At 36.4% G+C, this 26,113-nt stretch overlaps 1 protein-coding gene across 2 annotated transcripts in view; it reads left to right on the forward strand.

Annotated features, from left to right (window-relative positions):
• The window catches only part of SLC44A1 (solute carrier family 44 member 1), a 76,354-nt gene that overhangs the window by 18,554 nt on the left and 31,687 nt on the right, over positions 1-26,113 (forward strand). For both annotated transcript variants that reach the window (XM_042822910.1, XM_042822911.1), the window contains exons 2-7: positions 655-744; positions 2,878-3,020; positions 10,035-10,171; positions 18,510-18,603; positions 23,105-23,274; positions 25,005-25,094. In XM_042822910.1, the coding sequence (XP_042678844.1) occupies positions 655-744; positions 2,878-3,020; positions 10,035-10,171; positions 18,510-18,603; positions 23,105-23,274; positions 25,005-25,094 (724 nt within the window). The remainder of the gene's footprint in view (positions 1-654; positions 745-2,877; positions 3,021-10,034; positions 10,172-18,509; positions 18,604-23,104; positions 23,275-25,004; positions 25,095-26,113) is intronic.

Below are 26,113 nucleotides of genomic sequence, written 5' to 3' on the forward strand. Positions count from 1 at the left end.
TTGAATTGCTTAAGACTGCCTGTTTATTATTTGAAGCATAGTAAATAGCATTCAGCTTTGTTGTTTTGACCTTGTAGTACACAACTTTCCTTTCTGGCTCTTGGGCAATACTGACTAGAGAGTTCTTTCCCGAAATGTTTTGTTCAACTGCTTCTTTGCAGGTAGACAAGTGTTTCTTTAACACCAGTTTATTGTATCTGTTGTACATGTACTGTACTTGTTAAACCTGCCTGTAGTGTTTTAAAGAGTTTTTGAAAAGTGTAATACCAAATAATGCAAAGCAGATGTGGAAGTCTACAGTAGAAGACATTGATTCGATGCTGTTAGCTTCTTTCTAGATAATTAAAAAAAAATAGAAAAAAAGAAACCTGTTTATTGGATGAGTACCTGTAAATTCCTGCATAAATCAGTTTTTTTCTAGGTAAATTATTCTTTGTTGACTTAGTTGCCAGATAGTTGGAGATTTTTTTTTTTTTTTTTTTTTAATTGCCTTTCACAAGTCTTACTCTCCAGTTTTTTGGCCATTGGTATTTAAGATTTGATAGATAACTCCTACTGTATGTTAATGTCCCATAGTATCATTTTCTGCCTTTGTATCTATTAGGAGCAGAAAACTTAAATGTTGTTAACCCCATCTCTCTTTTCTCATATAAGAGCTCCAAACGAGAATGGAAACCTTTGGAGGACCACAGCTGTACAGATGTACCATGGCTGCTCTTGTTCATCCTCTTCTGCATAGGGATGGTGAGTAAAACTTAAAGGGTTTTACGACTGTTACATAGTTGAAGAGTTTGCATTATTTGAGGAAAGTTCTAGACTCAGTGACTTAATGAGTAAGGTCAGAATATACTGACATTTGAATTATCAGCTGTAGAACAGAGTTGAGTACTATACACAGTCGGAAGACCTTTGATAGGATTCAGAATTAATTTTTTTTGTGCCAGCTTCTGCTCCAGCTTACTTCTTAAAACTCCAGTTCTTATACTGCTGTGACTTCTTGGTATCTTGTGTTGTTTCATGAACCTGTGTATTTTTTTTTTTTTTTTTCCCTAGACACAGAATATCTGTCAACATTCTGTATAGCTGTGCTGTGTGCCATAGCCCTGAGGAGTATGGATTTTCTAAAACCTATCAGCTTTCTTTTCTGCAGTTCCTTAATCTCTGGTCTTTGGAATTCTTAATCCACCAAAAGAATTCCTTTTATTTTCCCGTAGTGCTAGTCATTGAGTGCACTTGAAATGCAAAGATGACAGTATTTTAATTAAATAATATAAGATACGTATATCTTAAAATAAGATATGGATATCTTAAAAGCTTTGAAAGCATTCTATTTCATGAGATAAACGGCTTTAGTTGCGGTTGTTTTTCTCCAGCCTGTCGTTTTGGTGATCTCTGGTTACTCATTCTGTACCCACCTGCTCCACCAATCATAAATTAGTTTGCTATAGGTTAGAGTCCGAGATTGTCTTGTCTGAGGAATACAATACACAGAGCAATTACCCCGTTGTTCACATATCCTTTTAGTTGGTGTTCTATGGGAGAGTTCAACTGAGCAGTCAAGTACCAAGATGGGCTGAAATGTCATTCTTGCATTGTCTTCATTTAGATCAAATGGGGAGGAATTACATGATTTCTTTTAATTGTGTTTAGGGAAAAATTTTTGAACCATCCAAGAAGCTGAGTACTATAGGATGTAAGATGCATGATCTTAAGGCCTTCATGTAATATAAAGAGATCATGTAAACTGAGTCAGTGCTGGAAATCAGCTTTAATTTTTACTTGTGATAATAGCCCTTTCCCAACTTTGACCTTGTTCTCACTTTGAGTATTAAATCTATAAGTGCATTCGTGCATTGGAAAGAGGAGGACAATGAACAGCTTGCTGTCTGAAGTTTCTCTACAGTGATAGCCTGTCCATTATAGAGGACCTCTGTGTTGCATCTTCAGACCTTTAAACCCACTCGCATTTTAAGTATCCAGAGCCGACTTTGTTACCTGTCGTCGTCATCTCATGTGATCCTGCTGCTCCATGCATTTGTGTCAACTGATTTCTCATGTCATAGTTTGCCTCATCATTAATGATAGTGGGGCAAGCATATGGTTTGCTTGTCCCTGTCAAAGGCATAGCTAGAAAGCTGGTGACGTTTTTCAAAACAGTATCATGTTCACATCATTGCTGGCTTGATGCTAGTTTTGCTAGTTTGCTAGTGTGAGAGCTCTGAAACTGCACAGCAAGGTCTGCCTGACATTGAGTGTTTGCCATTTTGCACTATGAGTCATTTTGCATTCTCTTGCACTGTATCTCTTTTTTTTTTTCTTTTTTATTTTTCCAGATTTGCACCTAATGTGTGGAGCAGTTGTGGCTTTCACCTGGCCACTTCTTTTCTTTAGGGCAAAAATATTTCTTTAAAATGAACTTATGTCATATAGGCCTCTTCACTTCAGCTTATCATTGAAAGCACTTAATTTAAAGGAAGAACAAACCATAATGCAAGAAAAGCAAGACTGTCTGAAGTCCTGTAAAATGCACTCTCAATAGTGGTAGCTCTCTTTTGTAGCTCTCTTTCACTGTGTGCCTTTGTTCTCTCTTCTGCTTCATGCACGACTTGATGAGGATATTATGACTCTCTAAAAGGAACACCTATGAGATTCTTAATTCTGCTTGGATTAATGTGCAGTGCTAGATATGAGCCCTCTTTTGGCCTTGCATTTTGTTTTATAATTGCACAGCAGTTCACTGTGGATTGTCCTTGTCTTTCCTTCTCTGACCTGAAAGAATTTTTAAAGAAACTTTGCTTAGAAACAAATGAATTAAACTAAATTTTCCCAGCTGTCCAACAGAATATTACCATTGTGGATTTTTTTTTTCCCCCACAGGGCTTTATCTGTGGCTTTACAATAGCTACAGGAGCAGCTGCAAGACTGCTTTCAGGATATGACAGTTATGGAAATATCTGTGGACAGAAAAATGTCAAGGTGGAGGGAATAGCCAACAGTGGTCTGGACCTCACACAGAAGAAGTGAGTATGTGATTCAATTGTTCTATTCTGTAAACCAAAAAAACCAAAATTTCATCCTTTCATCCTTTGAAAGTGATTTTCAATGGAATTGGAAAATGAATATTCTAATTCTTTTCTTCTGATCGCTCTCCAGTCTTCACATCTGTGGAACCACAACCTTCCATAACACAGAAGTACTTTAAAAAGTGTGTGTTGACGAAAGTGTAACGTGAATGCAGTTAAGTCATTGAGAAATTTCTTATTCTTGGCATCCACATGGGATGTGGGGGTATCTATCAGATCAGAGGGTCATCTTTGTTTTGGTTTTAGGTATGACAGATGCTCAGAAATTTGAGGTTAGGCCTTTGTTATCTGCGCAGAAGTGATGGGGCTTTTGTGATTGGTTTCTGCCTTTAAGTTTAGGGGAACTGGAAAATGTCCAACACATTAAAATAGGACTTCAAAACTTTAAACTTTAGATGGTATGCAGCATATATAAAAGGGGCATGTGGAGAAAATATGCAAGAGCAGTGCAGAATTCTTATTGAGCAGTGTCATGAGGAAAATACACAGAGATCAGAATCAGCAAAGTTGGGTTCTATCTATCATGAGGAAAAAAATAATACTTCAGTATTAGTTCAGGAGCTAATTAATGGTAATTCTGGGGTGAAGACTTGGAAACCTGTTGAGTGAATGTCTGTTGAGATCTTCCCTCCTGTCAGTGTTCACAATGCATATGTACAGTTTGGGTAATTTCAGATAGTAAGCTATTTAGCCTAGCACTGGAACTCAGGTATTAACTGACCAAAACCAAAGTCTCTTTCAAAATTTGATCATGTTAAAAGAGTTAAAAAAATCTTCAATTTCTGACAGTGATGTGATTTTACTTCATGCTTTTACTTTCAAACTAATGGAAAGTCATTAATTTGTGGGTGTTATTTTAGGAGGATGCTTTTCTAATGTATGTTGTCATTGTAATAAAGATTTCCAAACATCTAATTTAAAATTTAATGTTGTCAGGTATCTGTTGTGTCATTAGAAGAAATTAAAGAAATAGTCTGAAAACTTCTACAGATTTTTTTCTGTCAGGAGATCTTTTCTTAAACTGATAGGAATTTCTAGGAGAGTTGAAAAGCCTAAAACTCACCCAGCATAATTTTCCTATTTACTATGTCAGTATTTTAGTGCTTTTTAAAGTCAGATGTGTGTTGTACAGAAGTGTCATTCTTGTGTTATTAGAGAAAATAATTCAAGTGCTGTTCCTTCAAGTACAAAATAATATAAATATGCTGTTATATGAGAAGAGTTAAGGTGGCATTTCACCTTAATAAGTAAATAATATTAAATATTAACATTTTAAAATTCCATCCCTTGATAAAGAGATGGTGTCTGTCTTGGTGTAGGAAGGTGGAAAAACACAGGCACATGACTGAAATATATAATAGTGTAATAAATTCCAGAGAATCCATTTGACAGAGATCATCATGAGGAGAAACATCTGCAATCGTGAAATGAATTCATCTTGTACAGACATGATGGAAAGATTACTAATAGAAATAGAGAATATTTTAAATGCAGTTAACATACAGTGTTTTTTATGTGTCAAGCCAAAGACTTTGTACAGTTCAGAAGGATCACATTTTTCTGAAAAAGGTATTGCATCTTCAGAAATGGCTTAAGTGAATGATTGGGTACACTTACATGGGATGGGATCGTTTCTGTTTGGTAAGAGTGAGAAAAGGCCTTCTTTCTAGTAGGACAAATTATTGTCCAGCTATTGTGGTGTTGTCAAAGGTACCCTGATTTGCTAGAAACCAATTCTTTTGTAGGCACGTGATACTTCGCGTTCTCATACTCCATGACTTTTTAATTTTTTGGGGTAGTTTTTCAGAAGAAACAACCTACTTTCGTAGAACAATAGAATGGCTTTGTTTGGAAGGGACCTGAAGGATCATCAAGTTCCAACCCCTCTACCACAGGCAGGATCACCAACCTCCATATCTAATGGTAGACCAGGCTACCCAGCGCCCCATGCAACCTTGAACACTAGCCTTGAACACCTCTAGGGATAGGGTATCTGGCAGATACTTTGCATCTGTCTCTAGCAGATGGAGTTCCTGCAGTGTCCGAGGACAGGTCATGGGAATATTTCATGTTTTTTTTTTTCAGGAGTACTTTCCAGACATATGTAGAAATCATGTTGTCTTATTCTTATTTAATATTTCAGTTTGTATAGGGAAGGGAAGGGCTTTCAGCTCTGTGATTCTGGAATAGTTAAGTTATTCTCATTTCATTCTGCTGGCAGAGTAATTCTGTCTTCATTTCCCAGTCTAAGGCAGAAGAGCTAAATCATCTCTAAAAACAACATTTTCTTTCTTGTAAATGACAGTAAACCTTACAGACAGTAATGAAGAAGTGAAGAATGATCTGCATGAATATGAAAATCTGGTAGTAAGGATAAGGATCTCACTGTGGTGTGATCATATAGGTGCACAAGAGTTACACTGAAATCAGTGAAGCAGAATTGGGGGAGGAGTTTTCTACAACTTGATCTTGTCAACAAAGAGTGAATCGGATGTCTTTGTATTCCATGAAGGAAAAACAACTTTAATAGACAGTGATTTTGGAGTAAGACGTAGAATTATAGTCCAGCACTGGATTCTCAGTAAATCTCTCCACTTTAAATTAGTTTAGTTAATTCAAGTTTTGGCAGTTACGATAGGGATAAAAATGGCTTTTTATTCAGAAGCTTAGTTGATTCCTATTGTTGTTGTTTAGGTTCCTGAAATGCTAGCCAGTGGTATTTTTGATCAGCAATATTATGTAGAATTGAGTTATTGCTCTTCCTTCAAGTACAAAATGATATAAATATGCTGTTGCAGAGAAGAGTTAAGGTGGCATTTCACCTTAATAAATGCCTTTGACTCATGAAAAGTGTTGATGTTTAGCTCATGACAAAAGCCAGGTAGAGTTTTAAGCATCCATGCAGAAAACTTTATTTAGTAAAATTAGATGCCCTATACATCATTTGTTTTGATTGTGATAGTTTAATTCGTTTCTCCATTATGTTGGTAAGATGCTTATAAATAACAGTAAATGATTGTTCTGTAAAGTGCTCATTTGCCTGTATAGAGATGCCTTGAGGATGTCAGTGACACTGGCAAATAAAAGAATGTGTGAAGTACTTGAAGGTAATATAAGCTTATTGACGTAATTTGCCACTGTGCTTAAAATGTACAGTTCATGCTTCCAGAATCGAGATGTATTGTATAAAAGGATGATGCTTTGACTTCCTGTTTTTACATGGGAAGAGGAGATCACTGCATTTCTCATGGTCATGTATAGGTCACTTGTCAAGAGCCAGAGCCATTGATGCTCTGTTTCTAATCTCAGATCATTTCTGAAATTACATTACTTCCTTTTACCTTTAGAAAAAAAGGAACATATCAAAATAGAAACTCCAAACAATAAGGAAGATTATCCTATATACCTGTAGTTTTTTTAAAAATTATTTTATATATTCTTTCATTATATATGTATAAGTTTGATACAATTTTAAAACTTATTCTGAAGTTCATTTTGAACGTTCTTCCTCAGGATGAACAACTTGATACTGATCTTACTTTCAGATACTGTGACTTCTGAAAATTGACGTAGTCTCGTGCCATCTTTCTCTATGTGTATTAGAATCCATTTAAAATGAGACATGAACTCAACATTTTTAGTTTTTATTATACCCATGGAATGTAGACATATTAAAAACTTAATGCATTTATTTTTACCTGAAGTAATTTTTTTCACTGTGCTGAATTTCAGAGACAAATGTTGTTTTCCAAAAAAAAGTGGGTTGCTGAGATATTACGTAAGAATTATTAGGCTGTGAGTTTGACATACTGAATTTCCTAAGGCAAGCAAACTTTCACTTGCAGCATGGAAGCTGCAAGTCTTTGTATTGCTGATCTAAGTTACGGTCTTACCAACGAACTGGTCTATTTTTGATTCTGAAGAACTGAAAGTGCAGTACAAGACATGAGCAAAACTTGTTCATTGGTGACAAGGTATAGAATTTTCTACAATAAAATTAGTTGTTTTCAATAAATTGTAGCTCAAAAGTCAAACCACTTTCCTCTATCATGCTGTTGTTTGATATTTCATGTTTTAGCTGTTTGAAATAGAAAAATGTGATTCGTAGAGCATGGATTGAAGTCACTGATTTCGTAGCTTGGAATTTGATTTGCAGCTGCCTTATTTCTGTTAGAGCCATCTCTGAACTGTACAGTGTAGTATTTGAACTACATGTGTCCATTTAAACATAATTCTGTCCAAATTGTGTATGGCACTATATTTGCGTTGTATTTCTGTGTTGCCTGTCCTGACTTGAAACTGTAGTATTTATTTCAGAAAACACTAATTTCTTCCAGATGTAAAGATTATAGATTAGTCCTTGAGTTCATTTGAAGAATTTTGGGCTGTCTTCCAGTCTGAGTACCAGCAATGCTGAAGTGGTTTTCCTTTGCTTGTCCCAGCAGTACATGTTTAAGGATGCTGGGAGTACCCTCCTGCACAACCACTGGAGCCCAGCCTAGGGATTTGAGGTGTCCCAGGCTGAGGGACACAGCTGGGCAAACACTGCAGAATGCTGACAGGACACACAGCACACAGGCACAGCACAGTCCCCTGCCGCCCTGGGGCTGGCAGAGCCAGCAGGCCCTGGTGCAGGTCATGCAAAAGATCCACAGGCCATCATCATGGCTGTGCCTGTCACCTCAGTGCTGCTGGCACCACATCTACTTGTGCTGGTCCCCTGGTAGCTCTTACCTGGCAGCATTGCATGGAGCAACATCATGCAGAGATGATGAACCAAGGGTTTAGTAAGAAAATTGGACAGGCTGTGGTAGTCAGCTGCAGGATTCCTTCTGACTAGTCTTAGCATATACACAGCCAACTCCTTTTACACGTTTTTATGTCTTTCCACCTTTGTTCCCATCCCCGTTGTCACCTCAGCTGGCATAGATCCACTGTCCTTCTCCAGTGTCCTGGACCTTTAGGTTTGTGTCTGTATCAGTTGCAAAGTCTCTGTTTGCCTGCTACTGCTTGATAGCCCATCAGTTGCTATAGTTCACTAATGGCGCATGTTTTACGTCCAAATGTTTGTCTCCCTCCTTTATCAGAATTTGACAATAGTGAGATGACCAGGTTTGTGATCATCACTGCCTCCCTCATCATTTGTTGTTCAGATTTGAGTCTTAGATGTTCTTGTTAATGGCTGCTTCAACTTAATATGCCCTTAAACGACGCCCAAATCCCCCTCCTTACAGGAGGGAACAGCATCTTCAGGGACTTGCTTTCGTGAAGAAGAAGTGGTGACAAGACTATCCAATTAACATGCTATTGTCTATCTCAGTATCAATTCAAAGATGTTTACAGACTGTTTATGAAATAAGGACAAAGAAAAGAATGCATATGGTGTATTACCATATTACACTTTACTTAGATAACATGGATTTCAAGTTTCAAGAAATGAGTCGAAGTCTTGAAGCTAAGGGCTGAGAAACTGCAGAGAGTAGTAATAACTCATACACTGGAATTGGATAATAGGTAAGTTTTACTGGGAAGGAAGATTAGTTGGGAATTTGCACATAAAAAATGTTGAAACGGAATCTAAACATTAACCTTTACGAGCATGGCCTACTGAATGTATTTGCTTTTACGATTTCAAGTATCTGTGTTGTGTTTTTTGAAGCAGGTTAGTTCCAATTATATAAGAAAGATGTATGGTTTGACATTTCATCATGGTTTGTGAGATTTGTTAAGAATTATGTAACTTTCAAAGTATCATCTCTAAAGTATGTAGTGTCAAACATATTGGACATTACGTTTTGTTCTAACTCTTTCTGACGTAGCAGTATCAAGTATCCAAATGAAACATTAATGTATTTATTTCTGTTAATGTGCTTCTAAAGAAGTCTTATGTGCACTATATATTTTAAGATGTACTTAAACTCTATGTAACTGTAAAGTAGCTTGGAAAAGTTTTCTGAGGTTAGAAGGAATTTTTATAGATTATGGGATGAATTTCTGACTGCAGAAAAAAGTCATTTAATATCGCTTGCTTTTTTTTTTAATCATTATTATGTTAGATAAAATGAAGAGAGTATTTGAATTCATGACATGTTACCAGAGTTATGGGAGTTTGAAATGCTTGTTCAGCTTCTGGGAGAAGAAAAGCAGATAATCTGACTTCATTATACCACAAATGGGCAATACTGTAGGGTTAGTCTTTGTGATGAAGTATGCATAGCTAGGAGATAAAGTCGGCTAGGGAGCTATAGTATGTACTTCACAAGCAGCTTGTTTGTTTGTTTCTAGTGGCAGTGGCCATCATGGAAAGTTGTGAGATAGGATCTCTTTAAAATGCTGCCCTTGAGCTCTAGCCACTTGAACTACATGAACGTGAATTTTAATTTAAAATAAATACTAATATGATATGCTCAACTTCATGGGCTGGTGCTGTAGAAAATCAGTCTAAACCAAAAAACTGTTCGGAATTTTTCATATTGTCTGTGTTCATTAACAACAGATGGTCATTTTTTGTAGAATAAGTATGACCTTATGTGATTTGTTGTGTATCTTTTGAAAACCTGGAAATACTGAGGTTTTTGGGTTTTTTTTTTTTTTTTTTGAAAGAAGCTCTATCTTTAAATTGAAAGACAGATATCTGTGAAGAGGTGTGATAGAAGTGCTAGTCCGTATATTTGTAAACATAGATTTGAATAGATTTGCATCTGATAGTTTAATATCCTTGCTGTATGATCCAAAAAAAATAAAAAAATCAGTAAAAATACTGATGTATTTGTGGTGCATGTGTTGAGTATGTGAATTCCTTTTAATCATACAATTGTATTAATGTAAAATTTTACACATTTCCTGGTAGATTTAAAGTTAGTCTTGAATGAATCTTGTAGTTTGAGATTAATTTTCTTCAATGTAATTGTTGATTAAAATAGAAGTAATTTGCATCTTTTTCCTCCTTAGGTATGTATTCTTCTTGGACCCATGCAATATTGATCTGGTACATCAGAAGATCAAATCTCTTGCTTTGTGTGTGTCCGCTTGCCCAGGGAAAGAACTAAAAACTTTGGCTGATGTTCAGAAATTTGCAGAAACTAATGGTATGAAAAAAGCATATCTATTCACGTACCAATTTTGTAAGATTGTAGAAAGACTTGTGCATTATCTGAAAAATGAAATCTCCACTAAGAAATAGTGTTGAACTCGTAATGTTTCCCTTAAAGCTTACAATGTTAGTATGTTTGTGTTCATGTCTTGGACAGTTTTGAAGGCTCATTCTTACAACAGGAGCAGAAAGTATAATGAGGATGTCTAACACTGAGCATGTTCCAGCTCTTACAGAAGTGTTCTGATCTTGCTGTTCACTGACTGTTGAAATACCTTCAAGAGGCCTGTGACCTCTTTGCATTTCTGCAGTCAGACTGCACATGAAGCATGTCTGTGCTTGTGGGAAATTGTCCTGCTTTTATTCAGTGCCACAGGGCAATACCTTTTTGCTTTGGGGATTGTTTCTTTGTTTCTTTTTTTGCTTTTTTAAAAACTATAAAAAAATAAACACTATAAAAAAATAACAGGGAGAACAACTGTATTGTATATATAAAATACTGTACTCCATCCCCAAAAGCAGTACTTTTTTCTGTATTAATGATACTAACATTTTTATATTTTAACACTATGCATAATAAAATGCATGAGATACAATAAATTTTTGGACCATACAAAACAAAGTAAAGGTAAAAACTTGAAAATAATTTGAGGAAATTGTCAAGTTCTTCCACTATTAAAGTGGAGAACTTTGTTCTAGACTTCACACCTGTTATTTTATAATGCTGTGATGAGATGTCTTCATGACTCAGCTAATGATGAGTCTGTCTGGTTGACCAAGTTCAAAACAGTGAACTTGACTGCTTTTCACAGACAGAAATGACGTGTTGTTCTCTGTTCTATTACTGGTACTATGAGCACTTGTTTTTGTTTTGTTTTTTTTAAAGCAGAATGAGTTCAAGTGTCGCTAGAACACTATTAGCACTCTCAGGTCTTCCCAGTGAATTGTCTGCATATCTTGGTATCTGACAGGTGAATCTGGGAGCTTAATATAGTGTGGAATTAAAGCATGTTACTTCAAATTTCAAGTGACAATAAACCCTATAAACAGAATGATGAGGAAATCTGAGAAATTTGAACATGACTGCACACAGTTTAGTTGCAGTTTCTATTCTAGTGGTGTTATCAAGTTAAGTTTGAAGAAGGAAGGCAAGAGATTTGTTTGGTTTACTGTGACAGTCAGTGGAGTTTTCCATGCTAACAATTTCTAACGCCTGTCAAAAAAAAAAACGCCTCAATATTTGAAAATGCATGGGCGTAGAATGCAATAAAACCTTAATTTTGATCTGCTGAACCTTTCTAAAAGCTTTAACTCTTCTACAGCTTGAAGATTATAGTGATGCTGAAGATAGGCTTTGTGTGGGTTGCTGCATGTAATTTGAAGAACTAGCCATTTTCATCTGGCTCAGATGTCCTTCCTGAAGTCACCTTACCTGTCTCTACACCTTGCAATTTCTTCTTAAATTACTGCTTAAGAGTCATTCTATTCAAAAGAAGTTCATCAAAAGTTGGCATAGAAAATTCAGATGAAGAATTTTACCTGAACGTCTTTATGAGAAGCTGTAATACATACTGCAACATACTGATTTTATTATTTTATTGACATTAAGATATGATCCTTCAAATAGTTTAGCATTTATGGTTTCTTTCCTAAAATGGGGCAGGTACTTAACTGCTTACACACAGTGTGATAGAACTGTTACCCCAGAACTCAAAGCTTTTAGGGAGGAATTCTTTGTTACAGTGCAGTATAGCATGTGTTTGTAAGCAGTACAACATGTGTTTGTAAAGTTATGAATAGGCATTTAAGGCAGATTCTTAATTCTTGCTTGAGGCATGAAGAGCATTTCATTGTGAGGCAGCCTTTTGGCTTCCTGAATCAGTGATGATGCACTTGCTATTCTGCTGTAATTTGGGAAAACGAGATGATTTGGTGAATAGTGCTGCACCATTTCAGTTTAGTAACTTCTTCTCTACCCTACTTGGTTTCTCACTACAAGGTCCTGCATTAGCAGTGCCATTGCATCTAAGGAAAAGAGAACTGTTCTTCAGAAAGCCAGGCTGAGATTCAAGAAACAAGAAAGTGTGTGCCTTCAGTCTGTTGAGAGTGATTGATGGACAGAATACTGGTAATTGGTTGGGACCTCTTAGAAGTGGCAAAACAAGGAAGTAGAATGCTGGGCAGTTGGCTGAGATCTTCACCCTGTACAAAGATGCAAGCTGAAAATCTTAAATATGTTTTGAAATGACTCCTGAAGCTGATGCAGCATTTACAGGGAATGTTTTCTACTTCTGCTCTCACCCAGACAAACTAATAGATGACTTTATGGAGCTAATGGATTTTGTACAGCAAAGAAATTTTCTAACGTGAACTGATTATTGGCTGATCTCTCCAGGACTTTGTCACCCAGCAGAACATTTCAGGCAGGGATTTGATGTTTTTGTTTGGTCTTCGCACTTAAAAACAAAACAAAACAAACAAACAAACAAAAAAAAAAAAACAAAAAAAAATTTAATTTTTTTTATTTGTTTTTTTTTTTTTTTTTTTTTTTTTTTTTTTTTTTTTTTTTTTACAGAAAGCCAATTGGTGCGTGACATGTAGGAAACATTACAGTGGCCTTTTCAAGGCCTTGCCAAAGCATTTCTTAACATCCCTGAAGATGTAATTAATTTATAATTGTGAGAAATGAGCTATGTGGTGTCAGTATTAAAACAAACAAACAAATAAACAGCACTAAGCAGCTGGCCAGAATGTCTGACATGTTTAATTAAACATTATTTGTAATAACAAGTCTTTATGAGAGCTGGCATTCATATATGTTTTGTAAATAACTACATGCAGATTTAGGAGCCTGAAATACTTCTGTTCTAGTATGTGTTGTCAGACGTCTCCATAAGGAGGATTCTGTATTTAGACCAGGCAAGTTGGGGTTCAGGTAGACTTCAGAGTTTGAGGTGAAGGTACATTAAGTCTGCTACTGTAACTTACCTGAAGTAAGTCAGTAAAGCTGCCTGGACCAGAGGAGGGCATCTGTCTGAGCTCTAGGGGAAATCTTTTTTTTGTTTTTTTTTTTTTTTTTTTTAAGAATAAAAATTTTTTTACACATAATAATCAAAGTAAACCTTTACAGTGTGCTGATCGTATTTGCCATAGAAATACCTTAGAAATAGTAGTTATGTCACTGCCAGATTCTGACATTTTTCTTCTGTTTCTGTTCTGTCTACTACCATTTTTTTTCTCCTTTCCCTCAATAGAAGCGTCTTGTTTGAAACTCAATTCTTAATTTTCCAAAAGACATTTTTTCCACATTAGATGTAGGCATATGGTTAAAGTGATTGTGAACCACAAGATCTTTGGGAATCTGAACGTATTAATTTTGACTGCCATTTTTTTGAACAATTTTTTTTTTTTTTTTTTTTTTTTTTTTTTTAAAGATAAAAGGCAGTATGGCTACTTTGTTACTACAACCTTCATATCAGAATTATTTTGTGTTCAAAATGGGCTGCAGTTGGAATGAAGCAGTTTTACAAGAGAGAGGGAGGCTGCTTTGGAATCTTTCAGTAATCTGCACCAATACAATATTTTTGATTACATTAAAAAACTACTTGGGAAGGGAAGGAGCAGTGTGGCAATGAATCTTGCTACTGCCATGTAATTGTTTACAATTACATGAAAAAATATGAGGTCAGTGATAGTGGAACAAAATATCAAATGTAATGGAATACCTGCAGAATGAAGGGGTAGGAAATAATCATTGGTATATGTTTTGTGTTTTACTACAAACAGGTTATTGCTGCTTGGGAAGGAGATTTTGAAGCTACTTAGTACAATGAAAGAATTAGGGGAAAGCACAGAGTTGTCCAGAAGTGTAAGATTTATTAATTGTTAAGAGAGGAAAACAAGAACTATATTACATGTGTGAATTCTTGCTCTGTTGTCATCATAAAGATTGTGTTATCAGCCTTACTTTGTGAATGTCAGGTGATGGTACATCCCCTTGGAACACTCAGGAGTTTAGATACATTCAGTCTTCTCACTTTCCTTCCTTTGAAACTGTGTACTCCTGAAAGACACTGAAGAATAGTTCTAAAGAATGAAACTTGCTTTATTCACTGAGAGCGAATCTGTTGTATTTATCTGAGAAGTCCTGACCACAGTGCTTCATCCAATGCCATTTTGCTAATCTCAAGGCATCAGTACTTTTCTGGTTTCTAGTATGACCCAGAAATTAGATTAATATGTTAGGTAAAATTCTGTCATCATGAGCCCTTTTACATATATCCTGGAACCATTTACAGCAGAGGTGTCTACAATATATATAGGCATGTTTGTGCAGACCTCTGATGCTTCCATGTTAATTACTACTTCAGACTGTATTCATATCAATAGCTGAGATGTGGAGTTCTTGTTTTCTCACTCATTTATACTTCTGATGCTAACTGGTGCATAACATAATGCTGCTTCATTCCTAAATGAAGCATTAAGTACTAACTATCTGCTTCTAAAGTGTCTTTGTTACTGCCTTGTCAAGTAGGAAACTGATCCAAGCCTAAACTTTATGTATTCTTAGTGCTTGCGTTCTCAGTGCAGTTATTTCATATGGTTGTTGACAGGATATAATCACAATTGTCAAACCTAGGAATGAAAAATCAGCACCAGTGTATTTCCTTTCATGATAGCTTGAGCCTTTTTCAACTTGGGAGGAATGAAGAGGGACTTCTGTTAGCAATGAATAGTAACTTAATTTTGTATGGAAACACTGCTTGTCATCTTACCTAGTCTGTGGTTTTTGGTTTTAGAATTTACAGCAGAATTCTTCTCAGATAAATGATCCAATGTCTTAAGCTTCCATCTTTTTTTTTTTTTTTTTTTTTTTTTTTTCTTTGAAGGAAATGGGACGATTGCACCCATGACTATGTTAAGGTTGGAAGGAAAGCATATCTTCTGAGACACTTTGTCCCAGTCATGGCCTCAAAATATTCTAATGCCTAGAGCAGCTCTTTTTATGGATAAGCCATGGGACAGAAACGGTGTTGCATCTCCAGAATACCACCTAGTGTATGAAAGCACCAAATAAAAATCCCTATGAGACCATAAGACTGGTGTATTTGTTGCTGGCTGGGCAGCTGTTAGGCCACATGGTTCAGAAGTATTTTTCTTTAAGGTTACAGCGTGTTGTGATCTCAAATTCAATCCATGTAGGACAGTTGAATGTTATTTGCCTAATTATTTCTCCAGAAGAAATATATGCAGAGAGATTAGCAAATAATTATTATATAATGATTTTTCAGTTTGTTCTCTGAATTCTACATATAATGTTTATGAAACAATTAAGAGTGTTAGTAGTTTAGGAATAATAGTAATGTCTTTGGTAAACTAATTGTCTCAGCAAAGTAGATAACTGGAATTAATCTTTTAGCTTCTCCAGGACTCATAAACTCAAAGAGCACAATTGAGACTGGCTATGCAAAGATTAGTCTCTATAGCCCATATTAGAGGAGTCTAAAGAAGCAAGTTCCATGAATGTAAAATTGAAAGCCATAGCCCAGAGGAGCCCCTGGAGCAAGCAGTTCATAAGAATCATCATAGAATTCTAAAATGGCTTGGATTGGAAAAAAACCTTGAAGATAATCTAGTTCCATCCTCCCTGCTGTGGGCAGAGTTGCTACCCTCTAGATCAGGCTGCCCAAGGCCCCATCCAGCCTGGCCTTGAGCCCCTCCAGGGAAGGGAAGGGGCATCCACAGTTTCTCTGGGCAGCCTATGCCAATGTCTTACTGCCCTCTGAAGGAAGGATTTCATAGAATCAGAGGGGGGTTTGCATGTCTCCTGACCAATGTACCTGCAGAACCCCATGATACTTTTTATATCTCTTGTCAAGTTCGGTTTTTTTTTTTTTTTTTCCTGCACTTTGGCTTTCCTGATCCCATTGCTGCATGGGTTTTATTTTTTTTTCTCCCCAGTCTGTACATGTCTTGAATTGTTCCAACCAAGGTGCAGCATCTTGCATTTGGCTTTGTTGAAACTTAATAGGTTCACATGGTCCCACTTATCCAGCTTGTCCTTTGGATGGCATCACTTCCTTCTTCATATCAACTGCAAGAGATGAGAGTCCCAGACAAGAGGTGGTAGTGACAGCCAGAAGCATCCATTGCTCCTTTGAATGACAGGATGGGGCGTGCTCAGGAGGGTTCTGGGTTGAACTGACAACATGTTTCCAGTTTCCTCCACAGCCAGGGACTTTCTGGCTCATCTTCATCAACAATTTCTGCTTGAATGTCTGTGTGCAGATTATGATCTGGCATTCATTATTTCTCCCATTACATTTTTGAGTGGGATGCAAAGAGAAAGACTTTGAAATGCGCTTCTTCTTTTGTCAGGTTCTCCTGTTCCAGGCCTATAGTGAATTCTGCTTTCTCTTTTATCAGCTGGGATCAGTAAAAGTCACAAGGAACACCACAGGCCTTCCACAGGTCACCTGTCCTCTGCGCTTATATGGTGTGGGGGCCTCTGTATATGTTACGAAAGCTGTAGCTGAACACTGGTAGCACTGAACAAGAAAACAGAGCAGGCATCTCATTTTCAGCGTCTTGAATCTGTATAAGCTTGTCCTTATACAGTCCCTCCTACTTCTTCATGAAATAATTTCTGTAAGTTAGATTTTGGTCTCTGTATAGAAAGCAGAACACAGTTAAGTATCTTCTTGTTCCTTGTGTCTGTAAGAGATGGTACATAAGTGATTGCTTCCTGCAGTGTACCCCACCTCATAGCTCTCACACCTATAGCAATGTGTCCAGATCAAAAACTTCTGCAATATTATAGTGCCTTTTGTCCAAAAAGAACAATAATTACTTTTAAATACTCCTTTTATTACTGTGATGTTAAGAAGGTAAATTTGTCTCATGTCTTTCTATATAATACAATATAATCCACAAAATCAGACAGAAGCATCAGGATGCTTACAAATGGTAAAATTAAAAACAGAGTTCAGATGTTTTCCCTCTGCAAGAAATCTAACTTTCTTCAATGGTGTATTTGGTGTTTTGGATCTTCCCCCCAGAAATTGACTCTGCAGAAGCAATACTTAAGTAGTGTTCTGGAGACTGAATGGAATAACTTCCTCAGCTGTTCTGTCTTCTGTTCCAGCCCATAAATAGAGATGTTTTCATAGGGATAGCAATATGCCAATGGTAAACAAGATACCTACAACTTCTACAAATAGTATGTTCACTTTCTATGAATAGTACTTATGTTTTGTGTCACACAAGCCAAGAGAAGAGTGTTTCTCAAGACTCACAACTTAACTTGTGGAAAAATTAATAATGTCTATATTATTTAGATCCAGTTTGTAGAACTCCCTTCTACTAAGTATTCATGGAGAGAAGACTTTGAGAATATGAGGAATAAAATCTACCTGTGGGATCACCAAGATGTCCTTAGTTGGCTATGTAGCCTTTACCATTCTTTTTTACATATACAGAACCCCTGCACTGGAGAATTAGAAAGCAAACAAGCCTGGGAAGAAGCTCACTTTGGATAAGCAGCTCATCCCCTTGCAGCCTTTCTCTCTTCCCCCTGTTTCTGAGAAACCAGTGCTCCAATCTGACTTGGCAGTTGCTCTTTTCCTGGAAACACTGGTGTCAGTGTTGAGTATGTTGATCGTAGACAAATGGGAAGAGAGCTGCCTGGGTAGTATATGTCCATTAGGCACATGTTTGATATTAAGTAAAACTGAAATAATGTTTAGTTTTGTTTTTGGCGATTTGATATTTATAATACTGTACTGACTTGTACACGTAGAATATTTAGCTTTTTTAAGAGCTTTAGAGATTTGATACAGTCAGACCTTGTAGTTGGCCAACTACATAACCTCTGCAGTTTGGTTCCTTTATTCCTTTCTCTGAAGTCTATAGATCAGTTGTATTTTAAGAACATTTTTTAAAGTAAACTGAATATTTATTAATGTAATAAGTGTTATATTATGCAATATTCATGCACTGAATCATCAAGAAAAAATGTGGTGGGGTAGCAGGGAAGAATGACTTTGAGGTGCATTGTGTCTTTTACATGGGATCATGAATCAGCCTTTTCCTCTTGAATTTATAAACTCTGGAAAATCCAATACTAGATGGAAAGCATAATTCTGTTAACTGAAGTATATGCTGGGCTTGATTCAGTGCTTCATTACAAGAGGAGCTGTAGCATAACATTGCAGTAATAGCATGAGGCACTGCAGAATGACAACCTGTATCAGTTTTGATATTGTTTGCAAAGATTAGGAATATTTGATTTTTCTCCATCAGTCGTTTTTCTTTTTTTTCCCCCCTCTCAACAGGATCTACTCTGTGTAGCTATGAACTACTGCCATCAGAATATACTACAGACCCGAGGGCTGCCAAGTTGTGTCCTAAATATCCTGTTCCAGAGAGGTAATATTAACATCTTATCTGATGTGGGGGTGAAGGGAACAGAGACTTAATTTGTTTATATGATTAAGTGTTCTTTAGAAAACAAGCCTCATAAATTTCTTGTTTTACAGATGGATTTTTTTTGTTATTGTTGCATGTTTGTAAAACGCATTGGGAATACAGCTTATAAAGGAAAACCTGAATTATCCACACATGCATTAGTAAGATGACTGAGCTGATATAATTCAGTTCTCTACTGTCTCATGTAACCAGTACAGTGCTGAGTATCAGCTGTTTTTCTACCTTTTACCCACAGCCAGCTGCCTTCCAGTGCTGCAGTTCAGGGAGCCATGTGTGACTATGTCATTTTCCCTCTCAAAAATCCAGTATGCCTCAGAAATTATATGTCAAGTATTCACTGTTTGCACCTTACATCAACTAATCAGGTGCAGCCAGTTGCTTCATTTTTAATTCTTTCAGTTCCCAAATGACCAATGTGGGAATGCTCAAGAAATAAAAAGGGATTTTTATTTTATAAACAGATCAATTTGAGTTTTACTGTTCAAAATATTATGTTGGACTGCTTTTTGTGAAGTAGAGAGAAAGGACTCTTGCTCCAGAGACTCTGCTATTGCTAGCCGTGTTGGCTCCACTGGAAGCATTTCTGTGAAAAGAAGTGATTGTACACATTTTCATCAATAATTCTTCTCAAGAAGAATCCAGTTCTGTTTTCTCACATTTTAGCTTTTCAAGCATATCCAGTAGAGATTGTAACTGCTTACTCTTGCCCTATACATCATTTTTTGTTAAAGTTTAATAAAATGTCAGTTCTAGAAACTCTAGTTTTAAGAATCTCTTGTTGTTATGGTAGGCTATCTGGTGAATATATATTTTAATGTATGTAGCAGCTGAAATTTATTTATTTATTTTACTTTTCCTCACAGCAAGTCAGTATTCTATGCAACTAACCAGCTGTTATAGCTGTAATACAAAAATGAAAATTTCAGTGCTGGCTTGCATACTGAAAAGCCTTGTCAGTCTTAATTTCTGTCAGATATATATTGACTTTTCTCACTGTGTGTTCCCATGCCATTCAGTCTGAATGAATGTAACTTAATAAGAAAACAGATAAGTAGAACAGTATGTCAGAACTCTAATGATACTATGTAAATTCTGTGGAAACGCTGCCTCAAGTTATTTCGGAAAAGCTATTGTGTCAGTGGTGTATTTCCCCTTTGTTATTTGGCATGAATAAAATGTACAACATATTTGAATATTTTTGAAATTGAGAAGTCTAAGCTTGATGCCCTCAGGCAGAAAAGGCCTATATTGTATATGTAATCCACTCTGTTTTTCAGATTTTTATGGTTAAATTATTTGAGAAAATTGGTGTAATTTGGAGGGGAAATGGAATCCTGTGGAGGGAGACAAATGAAAAGCCTGCACATTGTAGACTGAGGCATTCTGGCTGAACTTACCAGCCCTCCTTTTCTTTGATTCAATCTGTCAGAGGTAGGAAACATCATCTAACTCCCATTAGGTCAGTGGAATTGGAGGTAGCTCAAGCTGTGAGGTCTGTCCCTTGATATTTGATGACTTCTCACCTTGCAGTTGAGACTCTGGTTCTCAAGGGACTCCGATCCACCACCTTCAAGGCACTATGTACCTTTAACTTAACCGTTCAGCCTAGCACTGCAGTTAGCAATTCATGTTTCTGCTGTGACTGCCTAGAATCTCTGAGTCTCAGGGGGATCACAACCTTTCTTTTTAGTTTTGGAATAGAGAACACTAGAGGAAAATCCATTCAGCTTTTTCCTCCAGTGTTTCTCTCTCAGCCAGCTCTGCAGAGCTGTACTAAGAGTCTGTTTGGTAAAGCTTATAGAAAACAAAAAGCTGGGTAAACAGTGGCATTTCAACCAATCACCCTATACATAGGTGTACAATCAATGAATATGTGGATATTATAATTAAGAAATACACAAGAAAGTTAGGCTAAACAGGTTATCATACTAAAGAATGGATGGAAAGCTTACCCTTGTCCTGGATTCACTGAGAAGACTCCAGGAGGAGCAGATCCTTCTCCAGTGAATAGTCAGCTCTTAAATGCGATCTAGGAGAGGTGGAGCCAGGCTCCAGCCCTTCCAGTAGCACAGGAGAGTTGTCTTCATCTGTGCTGCCAGGGCTGACTCATTGCTCACCTCCAGTGATCAATCAGAGGTTCAGGCCATGATTCAGCTGTTCCCATACAATAGGTTTCTGTGGGTATAATTGTGAAAGAAGAGATTTCTGAAATTGAATACTTGAACAGTTTGGTAGAGGTCTTAACTTCATCTGCTGGCTTGAACTGCACTTGCTTTGTTCTTCATTAAGCACGTATTATTATTCCGAGAAACTTGCAATTCAGTTTCAGTATGCAATATACCAAGTAATGATTGAGAGGCCATACGAGATAGTGCAAGTCACAGGGAATAGATCTATTATTGCATTTTTAATTAAACAGGACACCTTGCCTTCCTTTCTCATTGAGACAGAATCACTGAAATAGTAGCAGAACTCAAAAGATGAATTCTCTGGAGTGCGGTTTATTCAGGAAAGCTTGTAGGAACCTCATTTTTTATTAATTATGATAAAGTTAGAAATTAATTATTGCATAGGAAAATAGGTAACTTAAAATAGTGTACTGAGAGTACTGTAATACGAGGAGTGTTTAAATAGGCAATACAAAGTGGTACACAAAAAACATGTTTTCCTATTAGGGTGGATTTTGGAATGGCATTTTATTCCTGCTAGACTTTTCAAAATTGGTATTTTCTTATTCATATTGCAGAGATAATAGTTCCTTCCATACTCCCAGCTCAAAAATTGTGTATTGCTGCTGGTATTGACAATTTTTTAAATACTCCAGAATTTGTGCAAAGTTGGAGCAGTTAACAGCAAAATAAAAGTCAATTTTCAATATTTCCCAGTATTAATGCTTATAACGAACTGTAGCATGTTGCATATCCCAAATAGACTGAGAGGATGCTGTCTTTTAATAGAGCTGCCATCAATATTGGTTTAGTTTGTTTTTTAACAACAGCACAGAATTGCTCTGCTGTGCTTAACTGCTGCCTTCATCAGTAACCAACAGTAGATTATAACATGAGCACTTGTGAATGTGTTCATCTTTTCGGCACCGTGAGATTAGAACTGTAATGTATAATTGTCAGTCACTTCAATCATAACCCTAGAATCTATTAATTATCTAAGACTGGAAGGTAATCATAATTTTTCCTGAATTCAGTGCAGATAATTGCACTCTCATGGTTTTAGGAATGTTGTCTTTTTTTTTTTTCTCTTCAAAATGGAAAGCAGCAATGCATAGGAAGAATGTGCCTTACACAGCTGATTTGCTCACAGTGTGTTTAAGATAAAGGTTGGAATTCTAGAAAGGCTTGGGATTTATGAGTAGTTTAAGCAAATAGGAAATCATTGGTTTATGAGTCATTGCTGAGATGGGGATACTGCAAAATATTATGTGCACTGCTGCTGCAATCCTCTGAAATCTTGTAAGGAAGGAACATTACAGAAGAGGAAATAAATTTAACTATAGAAGATTGACTTAGCACAAAATATATTTCTTTTATTGGATCAATTTACAAAAAGGAGTGTATAATTAATGAAATATACATCTGAATTGCAATTGGGAAGTTTGACACAAAGATTTGGTAGGCTACTTTGAGATGTGACATCTCTTATGAGCCAGAAATGGGAAACATTTGGAAAACAAAATTATCCAATTTTCATGTGAAGATTTTTGCTCTTTTGTCTTCCCCTGATGCACTTGATGGCAGATCGTGCTGAGCATTCAAAAAAATACTAGCCCCAGTGTTTTGAGAGAGGATGCTTCCAAAGCAGTTAAGGAGTAATGAAGTCATAGAGACATCTTTGCATGTTTTTGCAGAGAATGTAGTGCATTATTTTACTAAAGTAGTGAAGCTAAACAATGTGACTGTAGCCTCTAGTAGAAGAATAAGTGTAGTATGGGGGAATGCTAAAAATGTATGTATTGATTTTGCTTGACGACAGTAAACGGCGGATGTCTTGAAGTACAAAATGTGTCCTTTTAAGAGTAGTATTGTCATTCTGGGATTTCTTTGCTTCAAACGTGAGCAGTACTCCACTTCAACATGTGTGAGAGGCATTGTTTCAGCTGCTGGTTCACCGTGTGACACTTGAATGAGAAATGTTTCAGTGAAATAGGAACATACATTTTGTGAGCCTTACTATTTATGGGTGGGAGGGCAATATGCTATTGGAATGTGCGCTCCAACTTCACAGGATTACCTGTAAGAACAACATCATTTCCCATATAATCATCCTCATTCCAGCAGCACTTGTGCATTCAACACATAGTTTCCGGTTATGATGTTATGAGGGTGGAGTGGTTGCATCTATTCACCTTTCATTTGTGTGTTGATGTGGCATTTATATTAAGTAGGAGTAATTTTTTTTCCTGATTTTTTTTTTCTTGTGTCACCAGTGCACCTATTCCATTCTTCCATCGCTGTGCTCCTGTGAACATTTCCTGCTATGCCAAGTTTGCAGAGGCCCTGATCACCTTTGTCAGTGACAGTAGTGTCTTACACAGGCTGATTAGTGGAGTTATGACCAGCAAAGAGATTATAATGGGACTTTGCTTGTTGTCACTAGGTAATTGTTTTTCTCATTATTAGCTATTTACTGCAGTAGGAGATTGTTAACACCCTCTAATCACAATATGAGAAGAAAAAAACAAACAGACATGTATTATAGCATTAAGCCCTTAGAAAATGGTTCAGAATGGTACATATTTTTTGACAGCTAGATGACTTCTTCAGAAGCAATGCATGTGCATTCTTGTTTTTTTTTCCTCCTCTTCCACTGATGGGAGATAGAAGATGTGGGACAGGTGATTAGTTAACATTAGTTTTGGTGTAGTTAACAGAGCATCTGCATTCTCCTCATTTTTATTAAAATATTCACGTTTTTCTTTTATAATACTCATCTGCCAACTGAAGTCCCTTTCCAAATAAAAAGAACAGAGAGGTACACAATACTATCCTTCTTGTTTTGGTTTGTTTAATTTAAATTAATTGTGCAGGGATGCTCGAATTTTATGAAGGAAATGTAATTTATGTTACTCCATCCTCCAAAATAAATAAATAAATAAAACTTCAGGCCTTTGAAAAACTCAGCCAAAAAGCTGTAAATTCCCAGCTGTATAGAGGTACTGAATGGTTTTTCAGTTAAAATACAGGCCTTTTCTGGCTTGTAAAGTGACAAACTGCACAAGAATGAAGAGCTGTGGTAACAAAATATTGTAAATTAAAGTGTAATGCTAGTCACTCACATAAATTACTTTCCTAATGAGTATACTCCTACTAAGTCTTTTTTCTGAGTATACCAGATATAGTAAATGTGAAATGGAAAGCACCAGACACTAGTCATGCATATGAGCAGTGTGAGGTTAAAATAAAAGGCTGCAAAGCTGTAACTGAAAAACAAGTCTTTCTGTTTTAATCTGCCTTTGTAGTTACAGCAAATAAATAAATAAAAAGAAGAGGCTAGTTACCACTCAACAGAAACAGAAGACGATTGAGTATCTTTTCAGCTCTCAGAGAGCTGATTATTGTTTTACCTTGTAATGATAAAATAACTATCCAGAATATTCTGAGAGTTAGTGGCTGAATTATTAGTGTTATTTTGGGTTAAGAGGTGGAAGTTTGTACAGTGTTTCACATACAGTTAGTTTTAACTTGAAAGAGAAAACTGTGTGATAATTTCCACTTTTTTTATATTTTCATAGTTAATTTACTTTTAAATAATTGGTTAGATAGTGTGATTCTCTAAGCCTGTTTTTAGTAGCTTATTATTGTGTACAAATAGGTATGTGGAAATGTCCACTACTCCCTAAATTACAGATGGCTGACACTGAAGGTGTCTTTTTAATATGTAGTTCCTGAATGACAGTGGACCTGTATGAGCAGAGCTTGTTAAATAACTCATTTTGAATGTTGAAAATAAGCACAAAGTTGTGTTCTTGAGGAGGCGTGCTCATGTTACTAGACCCGAGTACTGACATGTCTTGCTGTCTGTTATGTCATTGTCTAAATACATCTGTCTATACGTACGCATTATGTTTTGTATGTAGTGTACCATGTACATGTACTTACGCTCTCTTTTGTTTTAATCAGCAGCACCAAAGCAGGAGATGTAGAGGTGCCTGATTTCCTTAAATGTCTGTGCAGTGAGTCTGTAAGATGCAGAAAATAAATCTGCCTAAAAATTATTTTGAAGGCAGTCTGATCTTAGTGCAGAGGAAGAATTAGAAACGCTATTCCTACTTGAAATAATTGCTCTGCTTTTCTCATTCATCTTTTTTTTTTTTTTTTTTTTTTCAGTGTTGTCCATGATTTTGATGGTTATAATCAGGTACATTTCAAGAGTGCTTGTCTGGATTTTAACAATTCTTGTCGTTCTGGGATCACTTGGTAAGTTGCGTTCATCTCTAAGTTTTTAGGTGCCCTGTTCTTTTATTTGTTTTCTATGTCTACAGACTAGCAAAATGCTGCTTTTATTTTGGAGCTATTCCTTTTTGTTCAGCTTTCATTTGACCTCCTTGTAATTGCAGTACACTCTCAGATAGCATGTTGCTCCATAGGGATTTTCTGCACTTCTTGCTTGGCAAGCAGGCTTTTTTTCAGCCTCACTTGTGCAGTCCTAACCGCTGCCTTTCGCTTAGCTTTGCAATCATATCAGCAAGCTGATCTGGATATGTTGATAGCATACCAACCCATTGGGTGTACTCAGGCTTTTGGGAATCAAGGGCAGATGTTGTTTATGTGGCCTCAGGGTATCTCAGGACATAGATTTGTCCATATCACCGTGACACATTCATGATATCCTTCAGTCCTCCTACGGGCTATTTTAGGCCTGTCCTTAAAGAGAGGAAGCAAGGATGGTTTTCTGTAATTTCTAATCAAACCCTATTTCCATTGACCTAGGAAGACCTGTGTGACCTAGGTAATGTATGAAGTAGAACCAGCCATGACATCTTGAGCATAACCAAAGATTGTCCTATACAAAATGATTCTTAGTCTGCATTATCTTCTATGAAGGTTATATTCTATATTTGTAATAGCAACAGATGTGTGATGTATAGACAGATGAATATAAAGGAGGAACAAGAAAAAAGCCTCTGAATTACAAAGTACTAGCAGTGTGATTTTCAATTTGTATTAGAAAGGGATTGGAAAAGAAAAAAAAAAAAGCAGACCAAAAAAAAAAGCAGATCTTTTTTTTTCTGCTTACTGATCCCAAGGTCTGTGACCACAGAAGAGAGAAAAAAATACATATATATTTTCTTCACAAGCTTTATTATATATTTTCTTTACTTCAAAGTGAAAATTAATAAGAAACTCTATCTTTGAAGACAGCAAAAATAAAGCATTTAGTAAACATAGAGTTTAAAAACTGTCTTTAGGAGAATGTAAGAATACCTATGTAGTAA

The sequence above is a fragment of the Centrocercus urophasianus genome, unplaced genomic scaffold, assembly GCF_019232065.1.
Source record: "Centrocercus urophasianus isolate 14NV4802_14NV808 unplaced genomic scaffold, USGS_Curo_1.0 seq_21, whole genome shotgun sequence".
Classification (NCBI taxonomy): domain Eukaryota; kingdom Metazoa; phylum Chordata; class Aves; order Galliformes; family Phasianidae; genus Centrocercus; species Centrocercus urophasianus.